Source organism: Macaca thibetana, chromosome 10 (assembly GCF_024542745.1).
Source record: "Macaca thibetana thibetana isolate TM-01 chromosome 10, ASM2454274v1, whole genome shotgun sequence".
In the NCBI taxonomy this organism is placed as follows: Eukaryota; Metazoa; Chordata; class Mammalia; order Primates; family Cercopithecidae; genus Macaca; species Macaca thibetana.
Window position 1 is genome coordinate 72,637,129 of NC_065587.1, and position 14,884 is coordinate 72,652,012.

Consider the following 14,884-nt stretch of genomic DNA (forward strand, 5'->3'; position numbering starts at 1 on the left):
CTTAAAGGTATATATCAGGCACCTTATCTTTTCACAGACTTGTTTCCTGCCAGTGACATTTGCATGATTGGGTTGGATATGTGAATATGGTTTTGGGTTCATAAATGTTAACTTCCTGTTCTTATTTTTTAAAATGTTACAATACTGTGTTACTTTTTTAAATCATAGTCTTGGAGGAGGAACTTTTTTTGGTCTCTGTTGTCTTCTTACTGGCTGTACCACTTTTGAAGAAGCTCTTGAAATGGCATCTCGTGGAGATAGCACCAAAGTGGATAAACTAGTACGAGATATTTATGGAGGGGACTATGAGAGGTTTGGACTGCCAGGCTGGGCTGTGGCTTCAAGGTAAGGGGGCATGTGTGTTCTAAGAAATACAGGAGGGCCGGGCGCAGGGGCTCATGCCTGTAATCCCAGCACTTTGGGAGGCCGAGGCGGGCAGATCATGAGGTCAAGAGTTCGAGACCAGCCTGGTCAACATAGCATAACCTCGTCCCTACTAAAAATACAAAAATTAGTCGGGCATGGTGGTTTGCACCTGTAGACCCAGCTACTTGGGAGGCTGAGGCAGGAGAATCACTTGAACCCTGGAGGCAGAGGTTGCGGTGAGCTGAGATCACGCCACTGCACTCCAGCCTGGGTGACACAGTGAGACTCCGTCCCAAAAACAAACAAAAGAAATACAGAGATAAAATAATGGGCATATTTTTTAAAAAAGCTCTATTGAGATATAATTTACGTACTATAAAGTCACCTGTTTAAAGTGTACAATTTCGTGATTTCTAGTATATTTACAGGATTGCGCAACCATCACTGTAATCCCGATTTTAGGACATTTTTATCATCCTAGAAAGAAACCTTATATTCATTAGCTGCCACTCTCCATTCCCCCCATAGCCCCTGTCAAACAGTAATTTATTTTGTGTCTCTGTAGGTTTGCCTCTTCTGAACATTTAAGTGGTATCATACAGTATGTGATCTTTTGTGATTACTTCTTCGTTTAGCATAATGTTTTCAAACATTCACATTACAGTGTGAATCAGTACTTTATTCCTTTTTATTGCCAAATAATATTTCTTTTTTCTTTCTTTTTTTTTTTTTCTGAGACGGAGTTTTGCTCTTTTTGCCCAGGCTGGAGTGCAATGGTGTGATCTCGGCTCACTGCAACCCCCGCCTCCTGGGTTCAAGCAATTCTCCTGCCTCAGCCTCCTGAGTAGCTGGGATTACAGGCATGCGCCACCAAGCCTGGCTAATTTTGTTTTTTTTTTTAGTAGAGAAGGGATTTCTCCATGTTGGCCAGGCTGGTCTCCAACTCCTGACCTCAGGTGATCCGCCTGCCTCAGCCTCCCGAAGTGCTGGCATTACAAGCGTGAGCCACCGTGCCCTGCTGCCACATGATATTTCATTATGTGGATAATAACTACATTTTATCCATTTATTGGTTGATGAACATTTGGGTTGTTTCCTTTTTTTGGTTATAATGTTGAACATTTATGTGTAAGTCTTTGTATGTATGCACATATATTTTTAATTCTTTTGGGTATATACCTGAGAGGAGAATTGCTGAGTCATATGATAACTTAATGTTTAATCTTTTGAGGAACTGCTACACTGTTTTCCAAAGTGGCAGTCCCATTTTACAGTCTTGGCAGGTTATGAATGTTTAAATTTCTTGTCAACACTTACTGTCTGTCTTCTTGGTTTTAGTTGTCTTAATAGGAGTGAAGTAATATCTTGTAGTGTTTTTATTTTTTAAGAGGCAGGGTCTCGCCCTGTTGCCCACGTGAGTGAGAGTGCAGTGTTGCGATCATAGCTCATTACAGCCTTGATCTCCTGGGCTCGTGTTTCTCCTGCCTCAGCCTCCTGAGTCACTAGGACTATAGCTGTGCACTGCCTTGCCTAGTTTATTTTTTGTAGAGATAGGGTCTTTCTATGTTGCCTAGGCTGTCCTGGTCTCAAGTGATCCTCCCACTCCCACCTTGGCTTCCCAACATGTTGGGATTACAGGTGTGAGCCATCACGCCTGACTGAACACCTTTTTTGTGTGTGTGGCAAAGTCTCACTCTGTTGCGCAGGCTGGAGTGCAGTGACACCATCTTGCCTCACTGAAACCTCTACCTCCTGGGTTCAAGCGATTCTCCTGCTTCACCTCCCAGGTAGCTGGGATTACAGGCACACCTGCAAATTATGCCAACATGCCTGGCTAATTTCTGTATTTTTAGTAGAGGTGCGGTTTCGCCATGTTGGCCAGGCTGGTCTCGAACTCCTGACCTCAAGTGATCCACCCATCTCGGCCTCCCAAAGTGCTGGGATTACAGGTGTGAGCCACCGTGCCCAGCCCGAACATCTTTTCATGTGTTTACTGGCCATCGCTCTGTAGTCTTTGGAGAAATATCTGCTCAAGTCTATTGCTAAGTTTTTAGTTGGATTGTCTTTTTATTATTGAGTTCTGGATACAAGTCCCTTATTAGATACATAATTTGCAAATATTTTGTCCCATTTTGTTAGTTGTCTTTTCAGTTCCTTGACGGTATCCTTTGCAGCATGGAAATTTTAAATTTTGATGAAGTTAATCTTATCTATCATCTATCACTTGTGCTTTTGGTGTTATATGTAAGAAATCTAAGATAATGAAGAATTGCCTAATTTAAGATCATGAAGAATTTTTTTTTTCTTCTGAGAGTTTTATAGTTTTAGCTCTTTTATTTTATTATTATTATTATTATTATTATTTTTTTTTTTTTTTGAGACGGAGTCTCGCTCTGTCACCCAGGCTGGAGTGCAGTGGCTGGATCTCAGCTCACTGCAAGCTCCGCCTCCCGGGTTCACGCCGTTCTCCTGCCTCAGCCTCCCGAGTAGCTGGGACTACAGGCGCCTGCCACCTCGCCCGGCTAAGTTTTTTTGTATTTTTAGTAGAGACGGGGTTTCACTGTGTTAGCCAGGATGGTCTCGATCTCCTGACCTCGTGATCCGCCCGTCTCGGCCTCCCAAAGTGCTGGGATTACAGGCTTGAGCCACCGTGCCCGGCCATATTATTATTATTATTATTTTATTTTATTTTATTTTGAGATAGAATCTTGCTCTGTCACCAGGCTAGAGTGCGGTGGCGCGATCTCAGCTCATTGCGACCTCCGCCTCCCAGGTTCAAGCGATTCTCCTGCCTCAGCCTCCCGAGTAACTGGGACTACAGTGCATACCACCACGCCCAGCTAATTTTTTATTTTTTTTTTTTTTTTGAGACGGAGTCTCGCTCTGTCCCCCAGGCTGGAGTGCAGTGGCCGGATCTCAGCTCACTGCAAGCTCCGCCTCCCGGGTTTACACCATTCTCCTGCCTCAGCCTCCCGAGTAGCTGGGACTACAGGCGCCCGCCACCTCGCCCGGCTAGTTTTTTGTATTTTTAGTAGAGACGGGGTTTCACCATGTTAGCCAGGATGGTCTCGATCTCCTGACCTTGTGATCCTCCCGTCTCGGCCTCCCAAAGTGCTGGGATTACAGGCTTGAGCCACCGCGCCCGGCCATTTTTGTATTTTTAGTAGAGGCAGGGTTTCACCATATTGTCCAGGATGGTCTCATCTCTTGACCTCGTGATCCGTCCGCCTCGACCTCCCAAAGTGCTGGGATTACAGGCGTGAGCCACTGCGCCCGATGGTTTTAGCTCTGATATCTAGCTCTTATATTTGATACATTTTGAATAACTTTTGTGTATGGTGTGAGGTGGAGGTCCAAGTTCATTTGTGTGTGGATGTCCAGTTATCCTAGTACCATTTGTTAAAAAGATGATTCTTTCCCTGTTAAATTCTCTTGCCCCCTTTGTCAAAAATCAGTTGACCATAGATGTTTGGGTTTATTCCTGGACTCGATAAGTTCTGTGCCATTGATATATATATCTGTTTTTATGCCATTACCGCATTGCCTTGATACTGTAGCTTTGTATTAAGTTCTGAAGTAAGAAAGTGTGAGTCATCCAAGTTGTTCTTTTTTCAAGATTATTTTGGCTATTCTGGGTACCTTGAGGGTATGAATTTTAGGGTTAACTTGGCAAGGTCTATAAATAAGACAATTGGGATTTTAATAGAGATTGCGTTGAATCTTTTGGCCAATTTGGAGAGTATTGCCATCCTAATACAGAGTCTTCTGATCCAAAAAGATGGAATGCCTTTGCATTTATTTAGATCTTTGCTTTCTTTCAACGGTGTTTTGTAGATTTTATTGTACAGGTGTTACACTTTTGTTAGATATATCTGTAAGCGTTTTATTCTCTGATGCTATTATAAATGAAATCGTTGTCTCCATTTTGAGATCGTTTAGAAGTATAATTGTTTTTCGTATGTTGGGGCACATGGCTTTTACTAATAGAAAAATCACTTATATACATGCTTGTTTACTAAGTTTAGACACTTGCTAAATGCTTTGATTTCATTTTCTGTGTTTGTAACATTTGCTCATTGGTCATCACTTCCTTTTCTGATTGGCAAATTATTGTAGCAGTTCTGCTCGGCATGTACATTGAAGTACTTTTATCTTGTAGGGAAACCTGAAACTCTTAAGTAGCTCACTCTGGGACTCAGCTGTCTGTGCTTTGCTCTGCTCTGATGGAACAGTTTACTGGATGTGCATGTGACCATTTGAGTGGAACAGCTGTGCAGTTGAGATGAATGGCTGTTAGAGGTGTTGTCCTGGAACTGTCTGGTTGCAGGAGCAATGGTGCCTTCCAGTGCATCTGATGAGATTCTAACTGAATGTGTGAATATCTGGTATCAAAGCTCGACTTTAGTAGAAACCGCAGGGAAAGCTGTCTGCTCATTTAGATTGTTTGAGGGCTCTATTTGAAGCTGCATTTCTCTTTGAGCAGATGCTCTATTATTGCAAAATAGAAAGTTTGAAGATTTCAACAATGTTGCCCTAAAAGCTAATTTTATTTCAATAAAGTAACATTCAAGTTCTGTTGGGCTTTGTTGCTTTTGGTTTAGCAATGGGAATTTTTTTTCCCCCCATCACAGCTTTGGAAACATGATGAGCAAGGAGAAGCGAGAGGCGGTTAGTAAAGAGGACCTTGCCAGAGCGACTTTGATCACCATCACCAACAACATTGGCTCAATAGCAAGAATGTGTGCCCTTAATGAAGTAAGGGGACATGGGTTTCTTTAATTGCTCTAAGGAAAAAACTGAACTTAAGTGGGCCCCACCATATGTCTGTCTTCTCAGAACAGTGCCTAAATGTAGTCATTTGGGGTGGGGTTTGTTTTAGCACGAAGTTAAAACTCTTCAAATAGAGATTAATCATCATCTTTTTTTTTTAACTGAAGATAAACATTGCTACTTGTCTAGAGGTAAAATGACATATTTTGAGGACAAAGTAGAGGAAGAGTAGAAGGTAGCCAGTGTTCCAGATACTGGGGACTGTTGGGGGTGATGATGGATAACGATGCTGAATGTAGACTCCACACTCACCGCTGAGCTCTAGAGGCCCTAGGGAGGAATCCAGAGGAAGTCACTGAAGCTGGGAGAAGACTGAGCAGGCCGAGGAGTGCCCTCCTTGGCTCCCCCACCTCAGCAGAGCTGTGTCTTTGTGCTTTCAGCTTCTTTACAGTGCTGCCTTGTAGCATTCAGGTCAAGCAGCATTGTACAGGGCTATGAAAGAACCAAGAATGGGCTGCCCTTGGGGAAAGAGGATCTAGGATCCAGTTGGTGCAGCTTATGGCTTGTCCCTGTGTGTACAGTTGTTAAATTATTCTTTTATTTTTATTTTTAAAAAGTTATCCTTTAAATAGATGATACAGGCATGGAGCTTAAAAGGAAACCTCAAAAGGCACAAAGGATTTGTCTCATTTTAAGTGAAAAAATACTGTATCAACATCAAGTAATTAAACATTTCTTTGTTTGAATATCATAACTACTTTTTTTCTTTATTGTATGTTCCCTTTCCTGTGCTTATGTATTTTCAGAAATTTTAGTTGGTGTGCATACCACAATTTGTATTTTGTACTTAAATATTACACATTTCATGGCTGTATATTTATTTGATCGAGTTATTTTATATTAAACAACATAGAGCTTGGCATTCGGTTGCTTGCTGATAACTTGGCAGTAAGCATTTTTAAGCATGAAGTTATTCTTTGGTTGAATTTTATTCTTGATATGGGGCTTACTTAGGAGTGAGATTTCTGGTCTACAGAAATGATCATGCTCATGAATTTTGACATTTATCGTCATGATGCTTTGCACAAGGGCTGCACCAGTTTAGATCATCTTTAGCAGTGAATGAGTGGATTAATTTTACTACAACTTTACTGACATTGGTGGTGGAATTTCAGTTGCTTTTTTTTGCTAGCTTAATAGGTCTAAAATTTTACTTTGATAACAAGTGGTTTGATTTTTTCCCTGTGTGTTATATTGCTTGTATACTTTGCCTGTTTGTGTCACTGTCCTTTTGGATTGGGGTCATACTGGTTTTTGTTTGTTTGTTTTTTTAACTTCTCTGTATAAAACATTGTATTTAAAACTAGTTATTACTGGTCATATTTAATACAAATGTTTTTCCTAATCTGTTTTCCTCTCCTGTGACATTATCTAGCATGCTTTGCAGTGGGTCCAGAGTTGTCTGGGGATCAGGTTTAAGTAGCCCTAGACCAACTGGACTAAATTTGATCAGCAGTCAAATTGTTGCTAAGAGCTATGCACATGGTGCTCTATTTGGGGTAGCTTTTATGAGAAAATAGGAATTAAGATGACAACTAATTGCCTTTTTTTGGTGTGCTCAGAACATTAACCAGGTGGTATTTGTTGGAAATTTCTTGAGAATTAATACGATCGCCATGCGGCTTTTGGCATATGCTTTGGATTATTGGTCCAAGGGGCAGTTGAAAGCACTTTTTTCGGAACACGAGGTAAGCTGACTTGTTCTTTGTGATATATTATGTACACAGAGGGCTTGCGGGTCACACTGTCATGGAACTTGAGGTAGAGGGTGGAGGGGAGATGGGCTGCAGTGTTTCTTTTGTTTTTTGTTTTTTCGAGATGGAGTCTCGCTCTGTCACCCAGACTGGAGTGCAGTGGTGCAGTCTCGGGGCTCACTGCAGCCTCTGCCTCCTGGGTTCAAGCAATCCTCCCACCTCAGTCTCTTAAGTAGCTAGGATTACAAGCGTGCGCCACCACACCCTGCTAATTTTTGTACTTTTAGTTGGCCAAGCTGGACTGATCTCAAACTCCTGACCTTAAGTGATCTGCCCTCCTTGGCCTCCCAAAGTTCCAGGATTACAGGTGTGAGCCACTGTGCCCACCTTTTTTGGTAGTTTAACTTTGTAACATTCGAAAGCTGTTTCTTCCCTGATACTAATGCAAGGTAGATTTTGGGTTAATTTAATCGTAAGCTTAGGAATTTTAGAGAAAAACCCTTGATGAACATTCCCCTATATTTCTGATGCCACATTTTTGTCTGAACTGTCCTTTATATTTTTTCTATTGCACTGACTGTGCCATTACTCTGGGTTCTGGTTTTTTTCATTTTTTTCAATGCCAATTTTTATATATTGTAATTCTTGTGCCAGTTATTTAAGATGCATGTTGTAAAAATGAATAGATCAGTAAACCTGTCAGACTAGAACCACACTATCATAAGAACTTAAGTACAATTGTAGACAGGCTGGAAATGATGGAATGGAAAAGAATCAGATTGCTCAACCTCATAGCCTGTCTTGGAAAGCACTCTTACTTTTCCTGTTGGGGAAAAGAAGCAGAGGTGTGGAAAGAGGATAGGGTTCGTTCTTCCCTTCTTGGTTGTGGGTCAATTGAACTATTATTTCAACTGTTCTTGGATTTTAGATATTGTTATGATGAACATTTTTCAGAATTGTATTGCATATTTAGTTAAATAGTCTATATCAATTAAAGGAAATCAAAGTCCAGATAGTAGCACAGATTTGAAGTGCTAGATTACTTTTTCTCTTTAAATTGCTTTAGTTCATAGTTGAAGTCCAAAGTACACAAATCCCATTATCAAAAAGCTTAAAATTGAAGTCATCTAACTTAGTTTTAAAATTCTAGCATTACTGTATTTGTAAACCAGCACTGAATTGCCATTAAGTTTCTTACAGTTCATAGTGTTTCTGTATACATCTTTTTTTTGTGATCTCAGATTTATTTTATTTTGCTTTATATTAGAATTTTAAAAACTCGAATGTTAGATCTTTTTCTGCTTTATTTCTGCCTCTTGTTTAACCTTTTCCTAGGTAGAACATGGAGACTAGTTTTTTAAGTTAACCTTAAAAAAACCACAAAAAACAGGCTGGGTGCGGTGGCTCATATCTGTAATCCCAGCATTTTGGGAGGCTGAGATGGGCAGATCACCTGAGGTCAGGAGTTTGAGACCAGCCTGGCCAACATGGCAAAACCCCATCTCTACTAAAAATACAAAAATTAGCTGGGTGCAATGGCGGGTGCCTGTAATCCCAGCTACTCGGGAGGCTGAGACAGGAGAATCTCTTGAACTTGGGAGGCGGAGGTTGCAGTGAGTTGAGATCACACCACTGTACTACAGCCTGGGCAACAGAACGAGACTCTGTCTCAAAAACAAAAAACAAAACAACAAAACAGACAAAAACACCAAACAGGCCAGGCGCAGTGGCTCACGCCTGTAATCCCAGCACTTTGGGAGGCCGAGGTGGGTGGATCACCAGGTCAGGAGTTTGAGACCAGCCTGACCAACATGGAAAAGCCCTGTCACTACAAAAAATACAAAAATTAGGCCGGGCATGGTGGCTCAAGCCTGTAATCCCAGCACTTTGGGAGGCCGAGGCGGGCAGATCATGAGGTCAGGAGATCGAGACCATCCTGGCTAACACAGTGAAACCCCGTCTCTACTAAAAAATACAAAAAACTAGCCGGGCAAGATGGTGGGCGCCTGTAGTCCCAGCTACTCGGGAGGCTGAGGCAGGAGAATGGTGTAAACCCGGGAGGCGGAGCTTGCAGTGAGCTGAGATCCGGCCACTGCACTCCAGCCTGGGCGACAGAGCGAGACTCCGTCTCAAAAAAAAAAAAAAAAAAACACACACACACACAAATTAGCTGGGCGTGGTAGCACATGCCTGTAATCTCAGCTACTTGAGAGGCTGAGGTGGGAGAATCGCTTGAACCCGGGAGGCAGAGGTTGCAGTGAGCCGAGACGCGCTACTGCACTCCAGCCTGGGCAACAAGAGCGAAACTCCATCTCAAAAACAAAACACCAGACCGATACCGTCATGTCATAATAGTTATAAGCCCTTTGTGAAATTCTTGGTTGCATTTTGTCCTTATTGCTCGCTGACTTTGTTTTTCCCACTGGTTAGCTTTGCTGGTCCATTTGTCCCTGTGTTTTCCATTTGCATTCAGGCCTTTGACTCTTTTGTTGATCTCTGTACTTGTGGAACTTTGATTACTTCAGCCTCTCTGAGCCTTGAAATATTTTCTTGCCCTCACATTGAAGTCACTTTAACTTTTCTTGTGAAAGCTTCCTATAGATTCTCTCAAGCCTTTCCTCTTTTCTTCCTTTACTCTCATCTTAGCATGTTATAGTTTATAACCACCTGTTTCTGTCTCGATAGTAGCATCCCAGTCTTCAGTGGACCCCTCTCTCTCTCTCTCTGTGTATATATATGTATATACAATGGTTGACTTTATCTTCTGTATTTTATTATAAAAGGTACAGAAAGCTACCTAAAACAGACTGTATAGTGAACTCTTAAGACAAATACCCTTGCCTCTGTATTTCCATTGTGCTTTGTCCTGTAGCTGCTGGCTGCCTCACATCACAGATTGGTGTGGCTGCCTTTATTTTATTTATACACACCAAAACCAAAGATGGTCAATATGCCTTTCTTTTATTTGTTTGTTTTTGTTTTTTGAGATGGGGTCTCCCTCTGTCAGCCAGGCCAGAGTACAGTGGCACAGTCTTGGCTCACTTTAACTTCTGCCTCCTGGGTTCAGGTGATTCTCTTGTCTAAGCCTCCTGAGTAGCTGGGACTACAGGCACATACCACAGCACCTGACTAATTTTTGTATTTTTAGTAGAGACACGGGGTTTGCCATATTGGCCAGGCTGGTGTTGAACTCCAGACCTCAAGTGATCCACCTGCCTTAGTCTCCCAAAGTGCTGGGTTACAGCTGTGAGCCACTGTGCCCGGCCAGTATGCCTTTCTTTTAAATTGCCAACTAGGGTGTGACAAGAAAGGCTTTGGCCTCTTTTGTTTGATCACGTTTCTTGAAGAAGCTTTTCGTGAAAGATAGAGTGGTTATTTATGATGTTTCAGAGACTTGTTTATTTTATTTTTTTATTTTTATTTTTATTTTTTTATGATGGAGTCTCCCTCTGTCGCCCAGGCTGGAGTGCAGTGGCATGATCTCAGCTCACTGCAAGCTCCGCCTCCCGGGTTCACGCCATTCTCCTGCCTCAGCCTCCCGAGTAGCTGGGACTACAGGCGCCCGCCACCTCACCCGGCTAGTTTTTTGTATTTTTTAGTAGAGACGGGGTTTCACCGTGTTAGCCAGGATGGTCTCGATCTCCTGACCTCGTGATCCACCCGTCTCGGCCTCCCAAAGTGCTGGGATTACAGGCTTGAGCCACTGCGCCCGGCCTGTTTATTTTTTAAAAATCCATACACAAGTCTTTCAGGATCTTCTCATTCCTTATTTGGTTATTTATTTTAAAAAGTAGTCTGATACCTTACCTTACGGGTTGGAGACCCTGATAGATTCTGCATCGTTTTAGGATTTACCTCTGATTCTTGCTACCATTCTCTTTTCTGTCATTATGGGGTTTGCCTCGTTTTCTCTAATGTGCTATTCCTGTGTTTTGGTTGTGAGTTCTTGCTTGCATGTGACCAGACTGCTTGCTTCTGGAGACAGCACAGTGCTTGTCCTCTCTCAGCTGCTGCTTCTGTGTCTCAGGAGGGCTGAGGGCTGCCCTCCCTCAGGAACCTCCGTGCTTCCTCAGAGTTTGCTCTTTGTTCTGTGCCTCTCCACGTTGCCTCTGGGTGGTGGTGTTCCTTCCTATGCTCCCTGCTTCTGGGCCAGTGATCCAGGTGTCTGGTGACCACCTGGGCACAGCTGCTTGGCTGCTGTGGGCACCTCAGCTTCTCATGTCCTGTAGGGAACTCACCCACTGGCCTTGCTCTCCACATCTTTTACTCCTGTGTCCCCATTCTCAGGGATGTTGGGCCCCCCCCCCATCCTTGTCCCCTCTGGCTTCTGGGCCAGTGATCCAGGTATCTGGTGACCACCCGGGCACAGCTGCTTGGCTGCTGTGGGCACCTTAGCGTCTCATGTCCTGTAGGGAACTCACCCACCAGCCTTGCTCTCCATGTCTCTTACTCCTGTGTCCCCATTCTCGGGGATACTGCCCCCCCTCCTGCTGTCCTGTCCTCTGTTAGGGGTGAATCTTGAATCCATCTTATCTCTTACTCTCCCTCCCTCCCCCAGCCCAGTCGGGCTCTCACCGTCTGTGACCCACCCCCCAACTGCACCTGCTTCATTGCACTTCACATCCCACCTCGCCTTCATTCCTTAGTTGTCTAGAAATGCTCCAGGCCTCTGCTGCTTCTCACCTCATTCCCCAGAAATACAAGTCAGTTTCTGTCTCTTACCAGAGGTAACTGAGCTGCTGCTAGCCTCATAGCTCCTATCGGCCCCTCTGCGGGTTTGGTTTTGCTCTTATCACAGTGGTCTGAAGTGCTTGGATAGTCTAGGACATCCAGCCCCCTCCCCAGACAGGGACTCCTTAGGGCATCTGTGCTCCCAGGCTGGCCTTGGCCCTTCTGGGGTGCTCAGGAAATGGGTATGCTGTGTGAAGGGCAGTGTTGGCTTTAACACTAGTCATCACATGTAAGGTGAGCTGAATAAGTCTAAGGAAAATTGCACTTATTTTTGGTGTATTTTCTTTCAGGGTTATTTTGGAGCTGTTGGAGCACTCCTTGAGCTGTTGAAGATCCCCTGATCGTTACCTGGGGAGGGGTTCCTGAAACCTTCCACCATGGGATCTGTGGACTTTCATTTCTTTAAGAGACTTACTCAATTTCATGACTGTGCACTACCTGAAACAAAGTGAGAAAGGATGCGTGTATTTTTCTAAGTCATCAAGATAAATCCTTAAGAATTCAGTCTAAACTAGCAACCAGGAAGGAAAGATATATTAAAAACAACAAAAAAGTGGCCCATGTCCAAGCAGTGTGAGGATTTGCTGTATATAAGTTGCCTGCTTTGTATTTTTGAAATCTCTGCATCACTCACTGGAGATGCTTTAGAAGAGAGCTGCTCTGTGTTCAGTTGACTGTGGTTTTGTGTCCTGTTTGAACTTGCTGAATGTAAGGCAGGCTACGATATGTTAAAATCTAATCACAATTTGTCAGTATGGTCTTGGCAATCATCTGTGCATTACTCTGGTTTGCATTAAGCCTGTGTGTGAACTTAACTGTAAAACATGTTTTATTTCAAGGTTCTGCAAACTTAATTGGGCAGGTTAATTGTGTACCTGAAACTTAACAAGCAGTTTTTGGAAGGGCAGTTCCACGTACTTTACACTAAATCCTGGGAATGAATGTCTGGAAAGACAGGACTTCTTTTCTTGGCAGAATTTCCTTGGGTAGTGGGAGGACTGTTCTGATGAAAGTGGGTACACTGGCAGAACCAGCACAATCTGGAAGACTAATATGAGTCAGAAGGGCCACTAGAATCAACACCTCCTCAGGGGATCAGGGAGAATCTGGTTTTTCTTTCAGGCTAAGTAGAAACGGAAGAACTGAGGTGTCGGTCAAAGAACTCATGGGGAGTTGGGGGTCCTTCAGGGCACTGTGGCACTGGGAGGTGAGGCTCAGAAGACTGCCTGAGTGCCAGGCTGCAGGTGCTCTTGGTAGGGGCTGAAGCTTTTCTTTCTGCTGTGCAGAATAATTTCAGAAGCCTTTCCCAAGGAGAGAATGCACCTTTCATATCTGAGGTCTTAAGTGGTGCCCATATTGCTGTTGAAGGCAAGGACGGGTCTGTACAAAGCAGCCTTGGACCAGGAAGGAAAACCCCAAGGCTCTGCAGCCTCCCCGCAGTTTAAGGCTGCGGTCAGGGAGGGATGGGCAGGGTGCCAGCCAGCCGCTTGGGGGCAGCAGAGGCATCTGCGCTCCAGCTGGGGCTAGGGGAACTGATGTGTGGGTTGTTCCACTAGGCATGGCCACCTCTGCACTTGGGCCTTGGCACTTAGGAAATATGGTGCTGCTGCATTGGGACCTTGGGTGCAGAGCAGAATGGCTGCTGCATGGAGGGAAATTTTGTCCCCTGGACAGTGATTGGTGATCCTCCTACCTGCTGCTGCTCTTTGCAGGCTCCTGGCCTATAACTACCTCTGATGTCCTAATCGTGAGTTCCTCTGCCCTCCTCTGCTCCCAGCGGCGCTCTTGGTGGTCTCACCCTTCTCCAGTACCCAGCCACCAAAGATGGCACCACCATCCTCCTGTTTGTACCACAGGGTGCTGCTCCCTGGGCCAACTTCTGTGAACTTGCTCACTTCCCATGGAGACCCAGGCCAGGGCCTGCCCCTCTGGGGTCCCTGTGCTGTGGTCCTGCTGCCTCTGCTGTGCTGACTGTTCAGGAGGTTGTCCATTGCTCGACGTGGGGCATCATGCAGCCCTTGCTGTTCCCACAATTTTAACAGAGAAGGAAACTGAAACCCAGATGAGTAAGCCTGCCCAAGGCCACTCAACTGGAAAAGAGCAGAGCTGGACGCAAACCCAGGACTCTCTGTCTCTGGTGCCTGAGTTGGGAAGATGCTGTTGATGTCCCCTTCTGCCTCGCTTTGAGCTTCCTCCTCCATGGGCCCTCCCCCTCCTCTAGAGAAACCAGTCCATTTCCTCATGTTCCACCTTGTGCTTAGCACATTCTGTCACTCCACAGCAGGTTTTTTTTTTTTGTTTTTTGAGATGGAGTCTCACTCTGTCACCCAGGCTGGAGTGCAGTGGCGCGATCTTGGCTCACTGCAACCTCTGCCTTACTCCTGCCTCAGCCTCCCGAGTAGCTGAGACTACAGGCGTGCACCACCGTGCTCGGCTGATTTTTATATTTTTAGTAGAGATGGGGTTTCACCATGTTGGCCAGGCTGGCCTCGAACTCCAGACCTCAGGTGATCCGCCTGCCTTGACCTCCCAAAGTGCTGGGAATACAGGTGTGAGCCCCTGTGCCCGGCCCACAGCAGGATTCTTGGTAGGCCACCAGTGAATCCCATGGCACTGAATCTGGCATTCATTTCACAGCTTTGTCTCAGTTCTCAGCACAGCCCTCTTGCCTGTCCTGCCACCCAGTTTACTAATGTTCTGGCTCATTCTCTGCTGACAGTTAGCTGTGGCTGTCCTCAGCCGCAGTCCGGGGTCTCCCCAAGCAGTCATCAGCAGCACCTTGACTGATTTCCAGGGAACACTTCAGCCGCCCCTTGCCTCTGAGCTCCAGCCCCAAGGCACTGCCTTCTCTCTACATTTGTAGATCTCTATGCAGCATTGTCCACACCCTCATCCCAGCTTACTGCTGTCTCACCACCTCCAGGTTGTGAGGTGCCCATAAACTCTGCTGTTACCATTGCCACTTCCCTGTCTTCTCTCAGCAGCTGTCCCTTTCAGTCTGCCCTCCACTAGTGGCCGTGAAGGGGCCTGTGACCATGGTCCAGGTGAGAAAGGAAGGCCTGAACTAAGATGGGAGAAGTGGATGGCCAGAATGGAAAGATGCTTAGAGGGCTTGTGTTGGGAAGTAGTGACTGGATACAGGGGAGGGAGGGGAGATACCAAGAGGGCACCTGGGCTCATTTGTGGACTACCTGATTTTGAGACTCCAAATAAGCACTGGGTATTTGGATTGGAGATACAGAGCTGAGAATGATCTGCATGTA

At 44.8% G+C, this 14,884-nt stretch overlaps 1 protein-coding gene across 1 annotated transcript in view; it reads left to right on the top strand.

Moving 5' to 3' along the window:
• The window catches only part of PANK2 (pantothenate kinase 2), a 35,381-nt gene extending 22,911 nt beyond the window's left edge, over nt 1-12,470 (top strand). The window contains 4 exon segments of the mRNA XM_050745223.1: nt 169-345; nt 4,998-5,121; nt 6,759-6,884; nt 11,912-12,470. Coding sequence (XP_050601180.1) covers nt 169-345; nt 4,998-5,121; nt 6,759-6,884; nt 11,912-11,962 — 478 coding nt within the window. The 3' untranslated portion in view covers nt 11,963-12,470.
• The last annotated feature ends 2,414 nt before the right edge of the window (nt 12,471-14,884 follow it).